The following is a 12540-nucleotide window of genomic DNA, read 5'->3' on the forward strand; positions in this document are numbered from 1 at the left end:
TCAGAGTATGTTAATATCTGCACAATGACAACTCTGTGAAGTGGGTGGGGTTGAGAGAGCTCTTAGAGAGCTGTGACTGCCCCAAGGTCACCCAGCTGCCTTCAAGTGAACGAGTGGGGAATAAAATCTGGTTCTCCAGATTAGACCTGTTGCTCTTAAACACTCCACCAAACTGGCTCAAAGTTGGGGACTTTGGGCAAAGCTCTATCTACACACCACACATTTATATGCTTTCTCCTCTTTGTAGATACATTGATGAACAGTAAGGACTTTAATCTAAGAAACGCTCTTTCCCCATTCCACACATATATATGGTTTCTTCTCAGTACGAGTACGTTGCTGGACAGTAGGCTGCACACGCTGAGCAAAGCTTTTCCTACAGTCTGCACATTAATATGGTCTCTCTTCTGTATGAATACATCAATGGAGAGTAAAGGTTTTCTTCCAAGCAAAGCTCATTCCACAGTCTACACATGTATACGGTTTCTCCCCTATATAGATACGTCAATGGACAGTAAGGTCTTTACTCTGAGCAAAGCTCTTTCCACAGTTTACACGTTTACATGGTTTCTCGCCAGTATAGATATATCACTGATCAATAACCTGTGTGTTCTGAGCCAAGCTCTTTCCACAGTCCACATGTTAATATGCTTTCTCCCCTGTATGGATATGTCGATGGATAGTAAGTTGCGCTTTCTGAGCAAAGCTCTTTCCACAGTCTGCACATTCATATTGTTTCACTCCTGTGTGGATGAATCGATGAGCAGTAAGCCCTGAATTCCTAGCAAAGCTGTTTCCACAATGCACACATTTATATGGTTTCTCCCCAGTCGATGGACAGTAAGGTCTTTTCTACGAGCAAAGCTCTTTCCACAGTCCCCACAGTTATATGGTTTCTCCCTGGTATGGATATGTCGATGGACAGTAAAGTCTTTTCTACGAGCAAAGCTCTTTCCACAGTCTACACAGTTATATGGTTTCTCCCCGGTATGGATACGTCGATGGATAATAAGGTATGCACTCTGAGCAAAATTCTTTCCACAGTCCGTGCATTTATATGGTTTCTCCCCTGTAGGAACACGTCGATGGATAATAAGGCTTGCACTCTGAGCAAATCTCTTTCCACAGTCCACACATTTATATGACTTTTCATCAGTATGGATACATTGATGGACAGTAAACTGTGCCATCTGAGCAAAGCCCTTTCCATAATCCACACACTTATATGGTTTCTCCCCTGTATGGATACATTGATGGGCAGTAAAGTCTTTCCTTTGAGCAAAGCTCTTTCCACAGTTCACACATTTATAGTGTTTCTTCCTGGTATGGATATGTTGATGGACAGTAAGCTCTGTAATTTTAGCAAAGGTATTTTCACAGTCCGAAAATTCATATGGCTTCTCCTGTGTGTGGATGCGTCAATGAGCAGTAAGCCTTGAATTTGTAGCAAAGCCCTTTCCACACTCCACACATTTATACGGTTTCTCTCCAGTGTGAATACTTCAGTGGACAGTAAGGCCTTTATTCTCAGCAAAATTCTTTCCACTGTCCCCACATTTAAATTGTTTCTCTCCAGTATGGATACATCGATGGTAAGTAAGCTGTGAGCTCTGAACAAAGCTCTTTCCGCAGTCTGTGCATTTATATGGTTTCTCACCTGTATGGACACGTCGATGGATAATAAGGCTTGAACTCTGAGCAAAATTCTTTCCACAGTCCCCACATTTAAATGGTTTCTCTCCAGTATGCATACGTCTATGGACAGTAAGTTGCGTCCTCCGAACAAAGGCCTTTCCACAATCCATACATTTATATGGTTTCTCCCCTGTATGGACACGTCGATGGATAATAAGGCTTGAACTCTGAGCAAAATTCTTTCCACAGTCCCCACATTTAAATGGTTTCTCTCCAGTATGCATATGTTTATGGACAGTAAGTTGCGTCCTCCGAACAAAGGCCTTTCCACAATCCATACATTTATATGGCATCTCTCCAGTATGGATACGTCGATGGTAAGTAAGCAGTGAGCTCTGAACAAAGCTCTTTCCGCAGTCTGTGCATTTATATGGTTTCTCCCCTGTATGGACACGTCGATGGCTAATAAGGCTTGAACTCTGAGCAAAATTCTTTCCACAGTCCCCACATTTAAATGGTTTCTCTCCAGTATGGATATATCGATGGTAAGTAAGCTGTGAGCTCTGAGCAAAGCTCTTTCCGCAGTCTGTGCATTTATATGGTTTCTCCCCTGTATGGACACGTCGATGGACAGTAAAGTCTTGTCTACGAGCAAAGCTCTTTCCACAGTCTACACAGTTATATGGTTTCTCTCCAGTATGCATAAGTCTATGGACAGTAAGTTGCGTCCTCCGAGCAAAGGCCTTTCCACAATCCATACATTTATGTGGCTTCTCTTCAGTATGGATACATCGATGGTCAGTATGCAGTGAGCTCTGAGCAAAGCTCTTTCCACAGTCTGTGCATTTATATGGTTTCTCCCCTGTATGGACACGTCGATGGACAGTAAAGTCTTTTCTACGAGCAAAGCTCTTTCCACAGTCTACACAGTTATATGGTTTCTCTCCAGTATGCATACGTCTATGGTCAGTAAGTTGCGTCCTCCGAGCAAAGGCCTTTCCACAATCCATACATTTATATGGCTTCTCTCCAGTATGGACACGTCGATGGATAATAAAGCTTGAACTCTGAGCAAAATTCTTTCCACAGTCCCCACATTTAAAAGGTTTCTCTCCAGTATGCATACGTCTATGGTCAGTAAGTTGCGTCCTCCAAGCAAAGGCCTTTCCACAATCCATACATTTATATGGTTTCTCTCCAGTATGGACACGTCGATGGACAGTAAAGTCTTTTCTACGAGCAAAGCTCTTTCCACAGTCTACACAGTTATATGGTTTCTCTCCAGTATGCATACGTCTATGGTCAGTAAGTTGCGTCCTCCGAGCAAAGGCCTTTCCACAATCCATACATTTATGTGGTTTCTCTCCAGTATGGACACGTCGATGGATAATAAAGCTTGAACTCTGAGCAAAATTCTTTCCACAGTCCCCACATTTAAATGGTTTCTCTCCAGTATGCATACGTCTATGGACAGTAAGTTGCGTCCTCCAAACAAAGGCCTTTCCACAATCCATACATTTATATGGTATCTCTCCAGTATGGATACGTTGATGGTAAGTAAGCAGTGAGCTCTGAACAAAGCTCTTTCCGCAGTCTGTGCATTTATATGGTTTCTCCCCTGTATGGACACGTCGATGGATAATAAGGCTTGTACTCTGAGCAAAATTCTTACCACAGTCCCCACATTTAAATGGTTTCTCTCCAGTATGCATACGTCTATGGACAGTAAGTTGCATCCTCCGAACAAAGCCCTTTCCACAATCCATACATTTATATGGTTTCTCCCCAGTATGGATATATCGATGGTCAGTAAGCAGTGAGCTCTGAGCAAAGCTCTTTCCGCAGTCTGTGCATTTATATGGTTTCTCACCTGTATGGACACGTCGATGGATAATAAGGCTTGAACTCTGAGCAAAATTCTTTCCACAGTCCCCACATTTAAATGGTTTCTCTCCAGTATGCATACGTCTATGGACAGTAAGTTGCGTCCTCCGAACAAAGGCCTTTCCACAATCCATACATTTATATGGTTTCTCCCCTGTATGGACACGTCGATGGATAATAAGGCTTGAACTCTGAGCAAAATTCTTTCCACAGTCCCCACATTTAAATGGTTTCTCTCCAGTATGCATACGTTTATGGACAGTAAGTTGCGTCCTCCGAACAAAGGCCTTTCCACAATCCATACATTTATATGGCATCTCTCCAGTATGGATACGTCGATGGTAAGTAAGCAGTGAGCTCTGAACAAAGCTCTTTCCGCAGTCTGTGCATTTATATGGTTTCTCCCCTGTATGGACACGTCGATGGCTAATAAGGCTTGAACTCTGAGCAAAATTCTTTCCACAGTCCCCACATTTAAATGGTTTCTCTCCAGTATGGATATATCGATGGTAAGTAAGCTGTGAGCTCTGAGCAAAGCTCTTTCCGCAGTCTGTGCATTTATATGGTTTCTCCCCTGTATGGACACGTCGATGGACAGTAAAGTCTTGTCTACGAGCAAAGCTCTTTCCACAGTCTACACAGTTATATGGTTTCTCTCCAGTATGCATAAGTCTATGGACAGTAAGTTGCGTCCTCCGAGCAAAGGCCTTTCCACAATCCATACATTTATGTGGCTTCTCTTCAGTATGGATACATCGATGGTCAGTATGCAGTGAGCTCTGAGCAAAGCTCTTTCCACAGTCTGTGCATTTATATGGTTTCTCCCCTGTATGGACACGTCGATGGACAGTAAAGTCTTTTCTACGAGCAAAGCTCTTTCCACAGTCTACACAGTTATATGGTTTCTCTCCAGTATGCATACGTCTATGGTCAGTAAGTTGCGTCCTCCGAGCAAAGGCCTTTCCACAATCCATACATTTATATGGCTTCTCTCCAGTATGGACACGTCGATGGATAATAAAGCTTGAACTCTGAGCAAAATTCTTTCCACAGTCCCCACATTTAAAAGGTTTCTCTCCAGTATGCATACGTCTATGGTCAGTAAGTTGCGTCCTCCAAGCAAAGGCCTTTCCACAATCCATACATTTATATGGTTTCTCTCCAGTATGGACACGTCGATGGACAGTAAAGTCTTTTCTACGAGCAAAGCTCTTTCCACAGTCTACACAGTTATATGGTTTCTCTCCAGTATGCATACGTCTATGGTCAGTAAGTTGCGTCCTCCGAGCAAAGGCCTTTCCACAATCCATACATTTATGTGGTTTCTCTCCAGTATGGACACGTCGATGGATAATAAAGCTTGAACTCTGAGCAAAATTCTTTCCACAGTCCCCACATTTAAATGGTTTCTCTCCAGTATGCATACGTCTATGGACAGTAAGTTGCGTCCTCCAAACAAAGGCCTTTCCACAATCCATACATTTATATGGTATCTCTCCAGTATGGATACGTTGATGGTAAGTAAGCAGTGAGCTCTGAACAAAGCTCTTTCCGCAGTCTGTGCATTTATATGGTTTCTCCCCTGTATGGACACGTCGATGGATAATAAGGCTTGTACTCTGAGCAAAATTCTTACCACAGTCCCCACATTTAAATGGTTTCTCTCCAGTATGCATACGTCTATGGACAGTAAGTTGCATCCTCCGAACAAAGCCCTTTCCACAATCCATACATTTATATGGTTTCTCCCCAGTATGGATATATCGATGGTCAGTAAGCAGTGAGCTCTGAGCAAAGCTCTTTCCGCAGTCTGTGCATTTATATGGTTTCTCACCTGTATGGACACGTCGATGGATAATAAGGCTTGAACTCTGAGCAAAATTCTTTCCACAGTCCCCACATTTAAATGGTTTCTCTCCAGTATGCATACGTCTATGGACAGTAAGTTGCGTCCTCCGAACAAAGGCCTTTCCACAATCCATACATTTATATGGTTTCTCTCTAGTATGGATATGTCGATGGTAAGTAAGCAGTGAGCTCTGAGCAAAGCTCTTTCCACAGTCTGTGCATTTATATGGTTTCTCCCCTGTATGGACACGTCGATGGATAATAAAGTTTGTACTCTGAGCAAAACTCTTTCCACAGTCCACACATTTATATGGTTTTTCACCAGTATGCATACGTCTATGGACAGTAAGTTGTGTCCTCCGAGCAAAGCTCTTTCCACAATCCAAACATTTATATAGGTTCTCCCCAGTATGGAATCGTTGATGGTAAGTAAGCAGTGAGCTCTGAGCAAAGCTCTTTTCGCAGCCTGTGCATTTATATGGTTTCTCCCCTGTATGGACACGTTGATGGATAATAAAGTTTGTACTCTGAGCAAAACTCTTTCCACAGTCCACACATTTATATGGTTTTTCACCAGTATGCATACGTCTATGGACAGTGAAGTCTTTCCTCTGAGCAAAGCTCTTTCCACAGTCCACACATTTATATGGTTTCTTCCCTGTATGGATACGTTGATGGATAGTAAGCTGCGCACTCCGAGCAAAGCTCTTTCCACACTCCATGCATTTAAATGGCTTCTCCTCTGTGTGGATATGCCTACGGGCAGTAAATTTTGTACACTGAGAAGAGTTCTTTCGACAATCCATAAAATTATACTGTTTCTTCCCAGTGTGTTTTCTCCAGTGCATATCGAACACTGATTGGTAACTGAATTTTTTTCCACACATGGGCAAAGTAATTCTTCCTTTGTATGACAGGATATCCTGGGATTCAGGGCACTGAGATGCAGGTGAATCTTTTCCCTTTCCCCATCTTGTTCCATTGCCTATTCTCTGCTGTTCCCTTTCCAATGGGAGCTGCTGTGGTGTTTTCTCAGGTTTTTTCTGTGGATCTGGAAAAAAAAAAGGAAAGCCTGGTGAGAACATAAAACAAAAGCAGAATCAAGGAAAGAAGGCCAGTAAAGTCTCTATATAACAATGGGGCACAGATCACTGGAAGGCAGGACAGATTTTCCTACATATTAAATTTTTGTTCAGATTTCAGGTACAATACACACAGAAACATCTATTTGAAATGGACTGGAAAGGTCATCCAGACCAACCCCTGGTACAGTTCAGGAAATTCACAGTAACCCCCCCCCCCAGTCCCTCAGTGACCCCTGAGCAAGGCTTATGGTAAGACAAAAAATCTCCTCAGATGGATAAGGAGGGCTGAACCACCTTGTTCCTTTTTCGGCCCAGGAACTTATATCATATCCCATTTACATCTCCCTGGACTTCCTCCTTCCAGGAACTTGGTTTTAAATGATTCTTCATTTACCACCTCCCTGGGTTTCCTCCCAGTTCTTATTTTATTTTTATCAAATTCATACTGCCCTCCCTGCAAATGGACTCAAGGACAGCTACATAATAATAAAATAATAATAATAATCTAATTATATATTGCCCTTCAGGACCATTTAACATTCATTCAGAGCTGTTTACATAAGATTTCATTATTATCCTCACAACAATCACCCTGTGATGTGGGTGGGGCTGAGAGAGCTCTGAAATAGCTGTGACCAACCCACGGTCACCGAGCTGCCTTCAAGCAGAGGAATGGGGAATCAATCTGTATTAGACTCTGGCCGCTCTTAGCCACTACACCAAACTGACTCTCCTTAAAGAGGGCTATATCTTTAAAAGAGGGTTGTTATTTCATCTCTCAGTTGTCTCCTCTCCAGGCTAAACATACTGAGCTGCTTCAACTTTTCCTCATAGGACTTAGTCTCCAGACCCCCCACCATTTGTTTTGCTCTCCTTTGGACACGTTCTAGCTTGTCAACATCCTTCTTAAACTGTGGTGCCCAAAACTGAACACAGTACTCCAAGTGAGAGCAGAGTAAAGCGATACCATCACTTCACGTGGTCTAGATATTGTTGATAAAGACTAAACTTGCATTTGCCTTTTTAACTACGGCATCATATTGCTGCCTCATGTTCACTGTATTATCTAATAATACCCTTAAGACTAACCAACTTTACTGTAGCATAAGCTTTCGAGAATTGCAGTTCTCTTCATCAGATGCAAGAGAACTGTGATTCTCGAAAGCTTAAGCTACAGTAAAGTTGGTTAGTCTTAAAGGTGCTACTGGGCTCTTCGATTTTGCTACTGCAGACTAACACAGTGCGGGCCCTATAAAAATAGACGTATTATCATGGTTGTTCTTTAAAATGCTGGCTTTTTGGTTGCTCTGAAAGGCCGATGAGGAGGCCCTGTTGACATCACATAAGGTCTTCCTTTTAGTTTATAAATCAACATTTTAGCTGACAATACAATACTGAGAATCTCCACTGGAAGAGCCCTACAGGAGTCCTTCTTAGGAGAAGCCATTTCTGCTTTCTGCACCTGTGAATTAATGGAAAAGGCTGCCTTACCCAGAGAGGCCACAGTCTGACGATTGTCCTCCATGACTTCCTTGTGAAGGCTTCTTTGGCCCGGATCCAGCAGAGCCCATTCCTCCTCAGTGAAATGCACAGACACGTCCTCGAGAGTCACCGGAGCCTGAAATTAGAAGGGGGGGAAACCCTTTTTAGATGGATAAGGAATGGGATGGATAACCACACCCAAAGGATAGTTGTCAATGGCATCACATCAGATCGGAGGGAGGTGTCTAGTGGAGTACCACAGGGCTCAGTTCTGGCCATAGTGCTTTCCAATATTTTTATAAATGATCTGGATGAGGGTGTGAAGGGATTCCTCATTAAATTTGCAGATGACAGCAAGCTGGGAGGGGTAACAAACATCCTTGAAGACAGGAATAGAAATCAACAAGATCTGGGTAAGTGCCAGGTTCTCCACTTGGATAACAAAAATGCCAAACATGCATACTGGATGAGGAATAAACTTCTGGGTTGCAGTGTGTGTTAACAAGATCTTGGGATATGGTTGGATGGGAAGCTAACTATAAGCAGTCTGTGTCATGCAGCAGCGAAAAAGGCGAATGCAACCTAGGAGTTTATGAATAAAGGCATAACATCCAAATCATGGGATGTCATTGTCCAAAAATATAACTCCCCCTCAGGGAGTATTGTGTTCAGTTCTGGAGGCCTCACTTCAAACCGGATCTGTACAAACGGGAACGGGTACAGAGGAGAGAAACCAGAATGATCAGGGGCCTGGAATCCAAACCCAGCGAGGAAAGATGGAGGGAGCTGGGAATGTCAGTGTGGAAAAGAGAAGGTCAGGGGGGAGACATGATTGTCACTTTAAGTTTTTTAAAGGCTGTCACTTAGAGGAGGGGAGGGAGCTGTTCCTGTTGGCAACAGAGGATAGGACTCGAAACAAGCATTTAAACTAGAGGAGGGAAGGTACTAGTTGAATGTAAGGGAAAACTTCTTCACGTTAAGAGTACTTCTGCAGTGAATCGGCTGCCTAGGGATGTGGTGGGTTACCCCTAACTGACAGTCTTCAAGGAGCAGCTAGACTAATCCTTGTTTGGGAAGGTTTAAGCTGTTCCTGCATTGGGCAGGGCGTTGGGTTAGATGGAGTGTAGGACCTTTTCCAACTTTGCTTCTATGATATGATTCTCTGATTCTCTGTCTCCTCTCAGATAATGTAACAATTCTTCCCTCTCAAAGTGCAATCTGAAAAGGTTATAATTAGACTCTTGCATGAAGGATTCAAACTCCTGTCAGAGCTTTCCATTTTCCATCCAGTGAAGAGCACAGACAGGGGGCAAGGACAGGAAGAGGGTCAGGGAGGCACCCAGGGTCATGATTTGCGGTTCCACACTTACCCCATCTGACTGTAGAGGAGCTGCATTCTCTCTGCCGCAAAGAGATTGCAAAGAATATATCATTTCTTTCATGGCCTCGCCTGGAGGAATCAAAAGGAATTGGAAAACATTCTAGACTTTTCAAGTATTTAGCATTTCAGTTTCTTGCAGGGGGGAAGAAGGTTCTCCCTCTCTTGGCTCATGGTCAAAACTACACTGGCATCCTAATCTTAATATATAATTGAGTGTGTTTCAGATAACTCATTTTATACCCTGGGGCACCACCAGAGGGCGCTGCTGTGGAGGGAAGCCCAGGCAAGGCTCCATGTCCCTCCAGAAAACGTGCCTTGGCAGGAAGGCCAGGCCAGGATCGGGAGGGGAACAGGTGGCAATGCCCGCCTACACCCAGCTGATTAGGAGTGAGGCAGGTGGAAATGCCCACCCTCTGCCTTCACCCATCCAGTATTAGGAGCGGAACAGGTGGCAATACCCACCCCCACCTTAACACAGATGTTATTAGGAGCAGAACAGGTGGCAATACTCTCTCCCTGTCTTACCCCAGCTGGTATTAGGAACAGTGCAGGTAGCAATGCCTAACCCTGTCTTGATCCAACTGGTATCAGCAGCAGAACAGGTGGCAATGCCCAGCCCCCTCGAAACAGTTGGGATCAGGAGTGGAGCAGTTGGCAATGCCCACCCCCACCGCCTTAATCCAGTTGGTAATAGAAGTGGCACAAATGGCAATGACCACACACACACACACATGTCTTAATTTAGCTGGTATTAAAAGCAGAGCAGGTGGCAATGCCCACCCCCTTCTGCCAACTGGGATCAGGAGCAGAGCAGACAGCAATGCCTGCCTTTAACCCAGCTGGTACTGGATGTGGAGCAGGTAGAAATGCCCTCCCCTGCCTTAACCCAGCTGGGATTAGTGGCAAAGCAGGTGGCAATGCCCCCCCCCACCTTAACTCAACTGGTATAAGGAGCAGAGCAGGTAGTAATGCCCACCCTCTGCCTTAATCCAGCTGGTATTAAGAACGGAACAGATGGCAATGCCTTCCTGCCTTAATCCAGCTGGTATTAGGAGCAGATCAGGTGGCCATGCCCACCACCCACCTTAACCCAGCTGGTATTAGGAGTGGAGCAAGTGGAATTTCCCCTCCTACCTTAACACAGCTGTTATTAGGAGCAGAGAAGGTGGCAATGCCACCTCCGATCTTAACTCAGCTGGTATTAGGAGTGGAGCACTTGGCAATGGGAGCAGAAGCAGAGCAAGTGGCTTTGCCCACCCACTGTCTTAACCCCCAGGTATTAGGAGAGGAGTAGGTGGCAATGCCTGCCCCTTGCATTAACCCAGCTGGTATTAGGAGTGGAGTAGGTGGCAATGCCCACCCCTCACCTTAACACAGGTGGCAGTAGAAGTGGAGCAGGTGGCAATGCCCACACCCCATCATAACCCAGTTGGTATTAGTAGCAGAACAAGTGGACATGCCCACCCCCTTCACCCAGATGGAATCAGGAGCAGAGCAGATGGTGATGCCTGCCCCCCTACAATTTGCTGGAATCAGGAACGGAGCAGGTGGCAGTGCCTGCCCTGGCCATCACCCAGTTGGGATCAGGAGTGAAGCAAGTGGCAATGCCCACCCCATGACTTCATGTGGCTAGATTCAGCACAGAGCAGAAGGCAATACCTTTCTTTCCTTCCCAGCCAGGATAAGGAGCGGAGAAGGTGGCAATGCCCACCCTCTTGAATCTACTGGAATAAGTCACTGAACAGGTGGTCATGCCCAATGCCGCCTTAAGCCAGATGGTATTAGGAGTGGAGAAGGTGGCAATGCCTACTCCTGCCTTAACACAGCTGGTATTAGGAGCGGAGCAGATGTTAATGCCCACTCCCACTTCTGCCAGCTTGGATCAGTAGTGGAGCAGGTGGCAAAGCCTGCCCCCCTACCATAACCCAGTTGGGATTAGGAGTGGAGCAGGTGGTAATGCCCACCCCGCACCTTCACCTGGCTGGCATCAGGTGCAGACCAGGAGGTAATGCCCTTCTTCCCTTAACCCAGGAGCAGAGCAGGTGGCAATACTCATTCCCTTCAACCTATCAGAATAAGGCACTGAGCAGGCGGCCATACCCAACCCCCTTCACCCATCTGTAATCAGGCGTGCAGCAGAAGACAATGCCTGTTTCCCCTTCACCCGTCTGCGGTGAGGAGCAGAGCAGGTGGAAATGTCACCCCTCTTTACCCGGCAGTATCAGGCATGGAGCAGGTAGCAAAGCCCCCCCCCCCACGTTCACGTGACCGAGATCAGGCGTGGAGCAGGAAGCAATGCCCACCCCTCTTTACCCAGCCTGGATCAGGCATGGAGCAGGTAGCAAAGCCCACCCCCCTTCATGTGGCCAAGATCACGGGTGGAGCAGGTGGCGATGCCCACTTCCTCCTTCACCAGCCAGGATCAGTGACAGAGGAGGAGGGAATGCCTGCCAATCCGCCCTCCCCTTTCTAGAGCCCGTTGTATTTTCCCCCACAACGGGCTTTATTTCTAGTTTAGCATAATTTTGTGATTCCAAATGTTTGCAAAATCTACTCTTGCTATAGTAACATAGACAAAATTAAGGCTTGTTTCTCCAATGGAATAGAATTTACAGATTTAAGAAGGAAACCCTCTGAAATGCAAGGAACGGGCAGTGCTAAACCCACCAACATAATCACAGTTGCTACTCCCCAGAATCTCTTGGCATCTAGCAAGATTGGCACATACAGATAAAGGTAGCCCCACTATAGGTGAAATACCACTGCCCACTTTGTATCAGAAGAAGTGAGCTGTGGCTCACGAAAATTCTTACCCTACCATAAACTTTGTTAGTCTCATAGGTGCTACTGGACTCTTGCTCTTTTTTACCAGGCATCTCCCATCTCCCAGTGAAGGTCATCTACCAGGGCGACCAAGTCTGTTTCACTCACATATCTAGGTCTAAAAGCAGATTGGAAAGGTTCCACAAATTTGGCTGGTCCCAGAAATCCTGAAGCTGTCCTGCTATCGCCCTTTCCCTCACCGTCCTCAAGAATGGAATATTTGAGACTGGTGGAGTGAGATCACCTGGGTCCAAACCTTCAAGAACCCTGTCCATGTCCTAAAAATCATTACAATGAGAAGAATGACAAAGAACCAGAAGAATGACAAAGAACCCTGCCACCATCTGGCCCTGTCACTGCTTTTCCAGGGTCCAAGCCAGAACGCAGGGAAGACATTTTATC

At 45.3% G+C, this 12540-nt stretch overlaps 1 protein-coding gene across 1 annotated transcript; it reads right to left on the minus strand.

The window, feature by feature from the left end:
* Nucleotides 1-642: 642 nt before the first annotated feature.
* Nucleotides 643-9376, minus strand: LOC129328037 (zinc finger protein 208-like). Its single transcript, XM_054976775.1, has 5 exons — nt 9305-9376; nt 7944-8070; nt 1512-6418; nt 998-1403; nt 643-743 (listed from the first exon to the last, which is right to left on the minus strand). The coding sequence occupies exons 1-5, from the start codon at nt 9374-9376 to the stop codon at nt 643-645; spliced, it is 5613 nt and encodes a 1870-aa protein (XP_054832750.1).
* Between the last annotated feature and the right edge of the window lie 3164 nt (nt 9377-12540).

The sequence above is a fragment of the Eublepharis macularius genome, chromosome 4 (genome assembly GCF_028583425.1).
Source record: "Eublepharis macularius isolate TG4126 chromosome 4, MPM_Emac_v1.0, whole genome shotgun sequence".
In the NCBI taxonomy this organism is placed as follows: domain Eukaryota; kingdom Metazoa; phylum Chordata; class Lepidosauria; order Squamata; family Eublepharidae; genus Eublepharis; species Eublepharis macularius.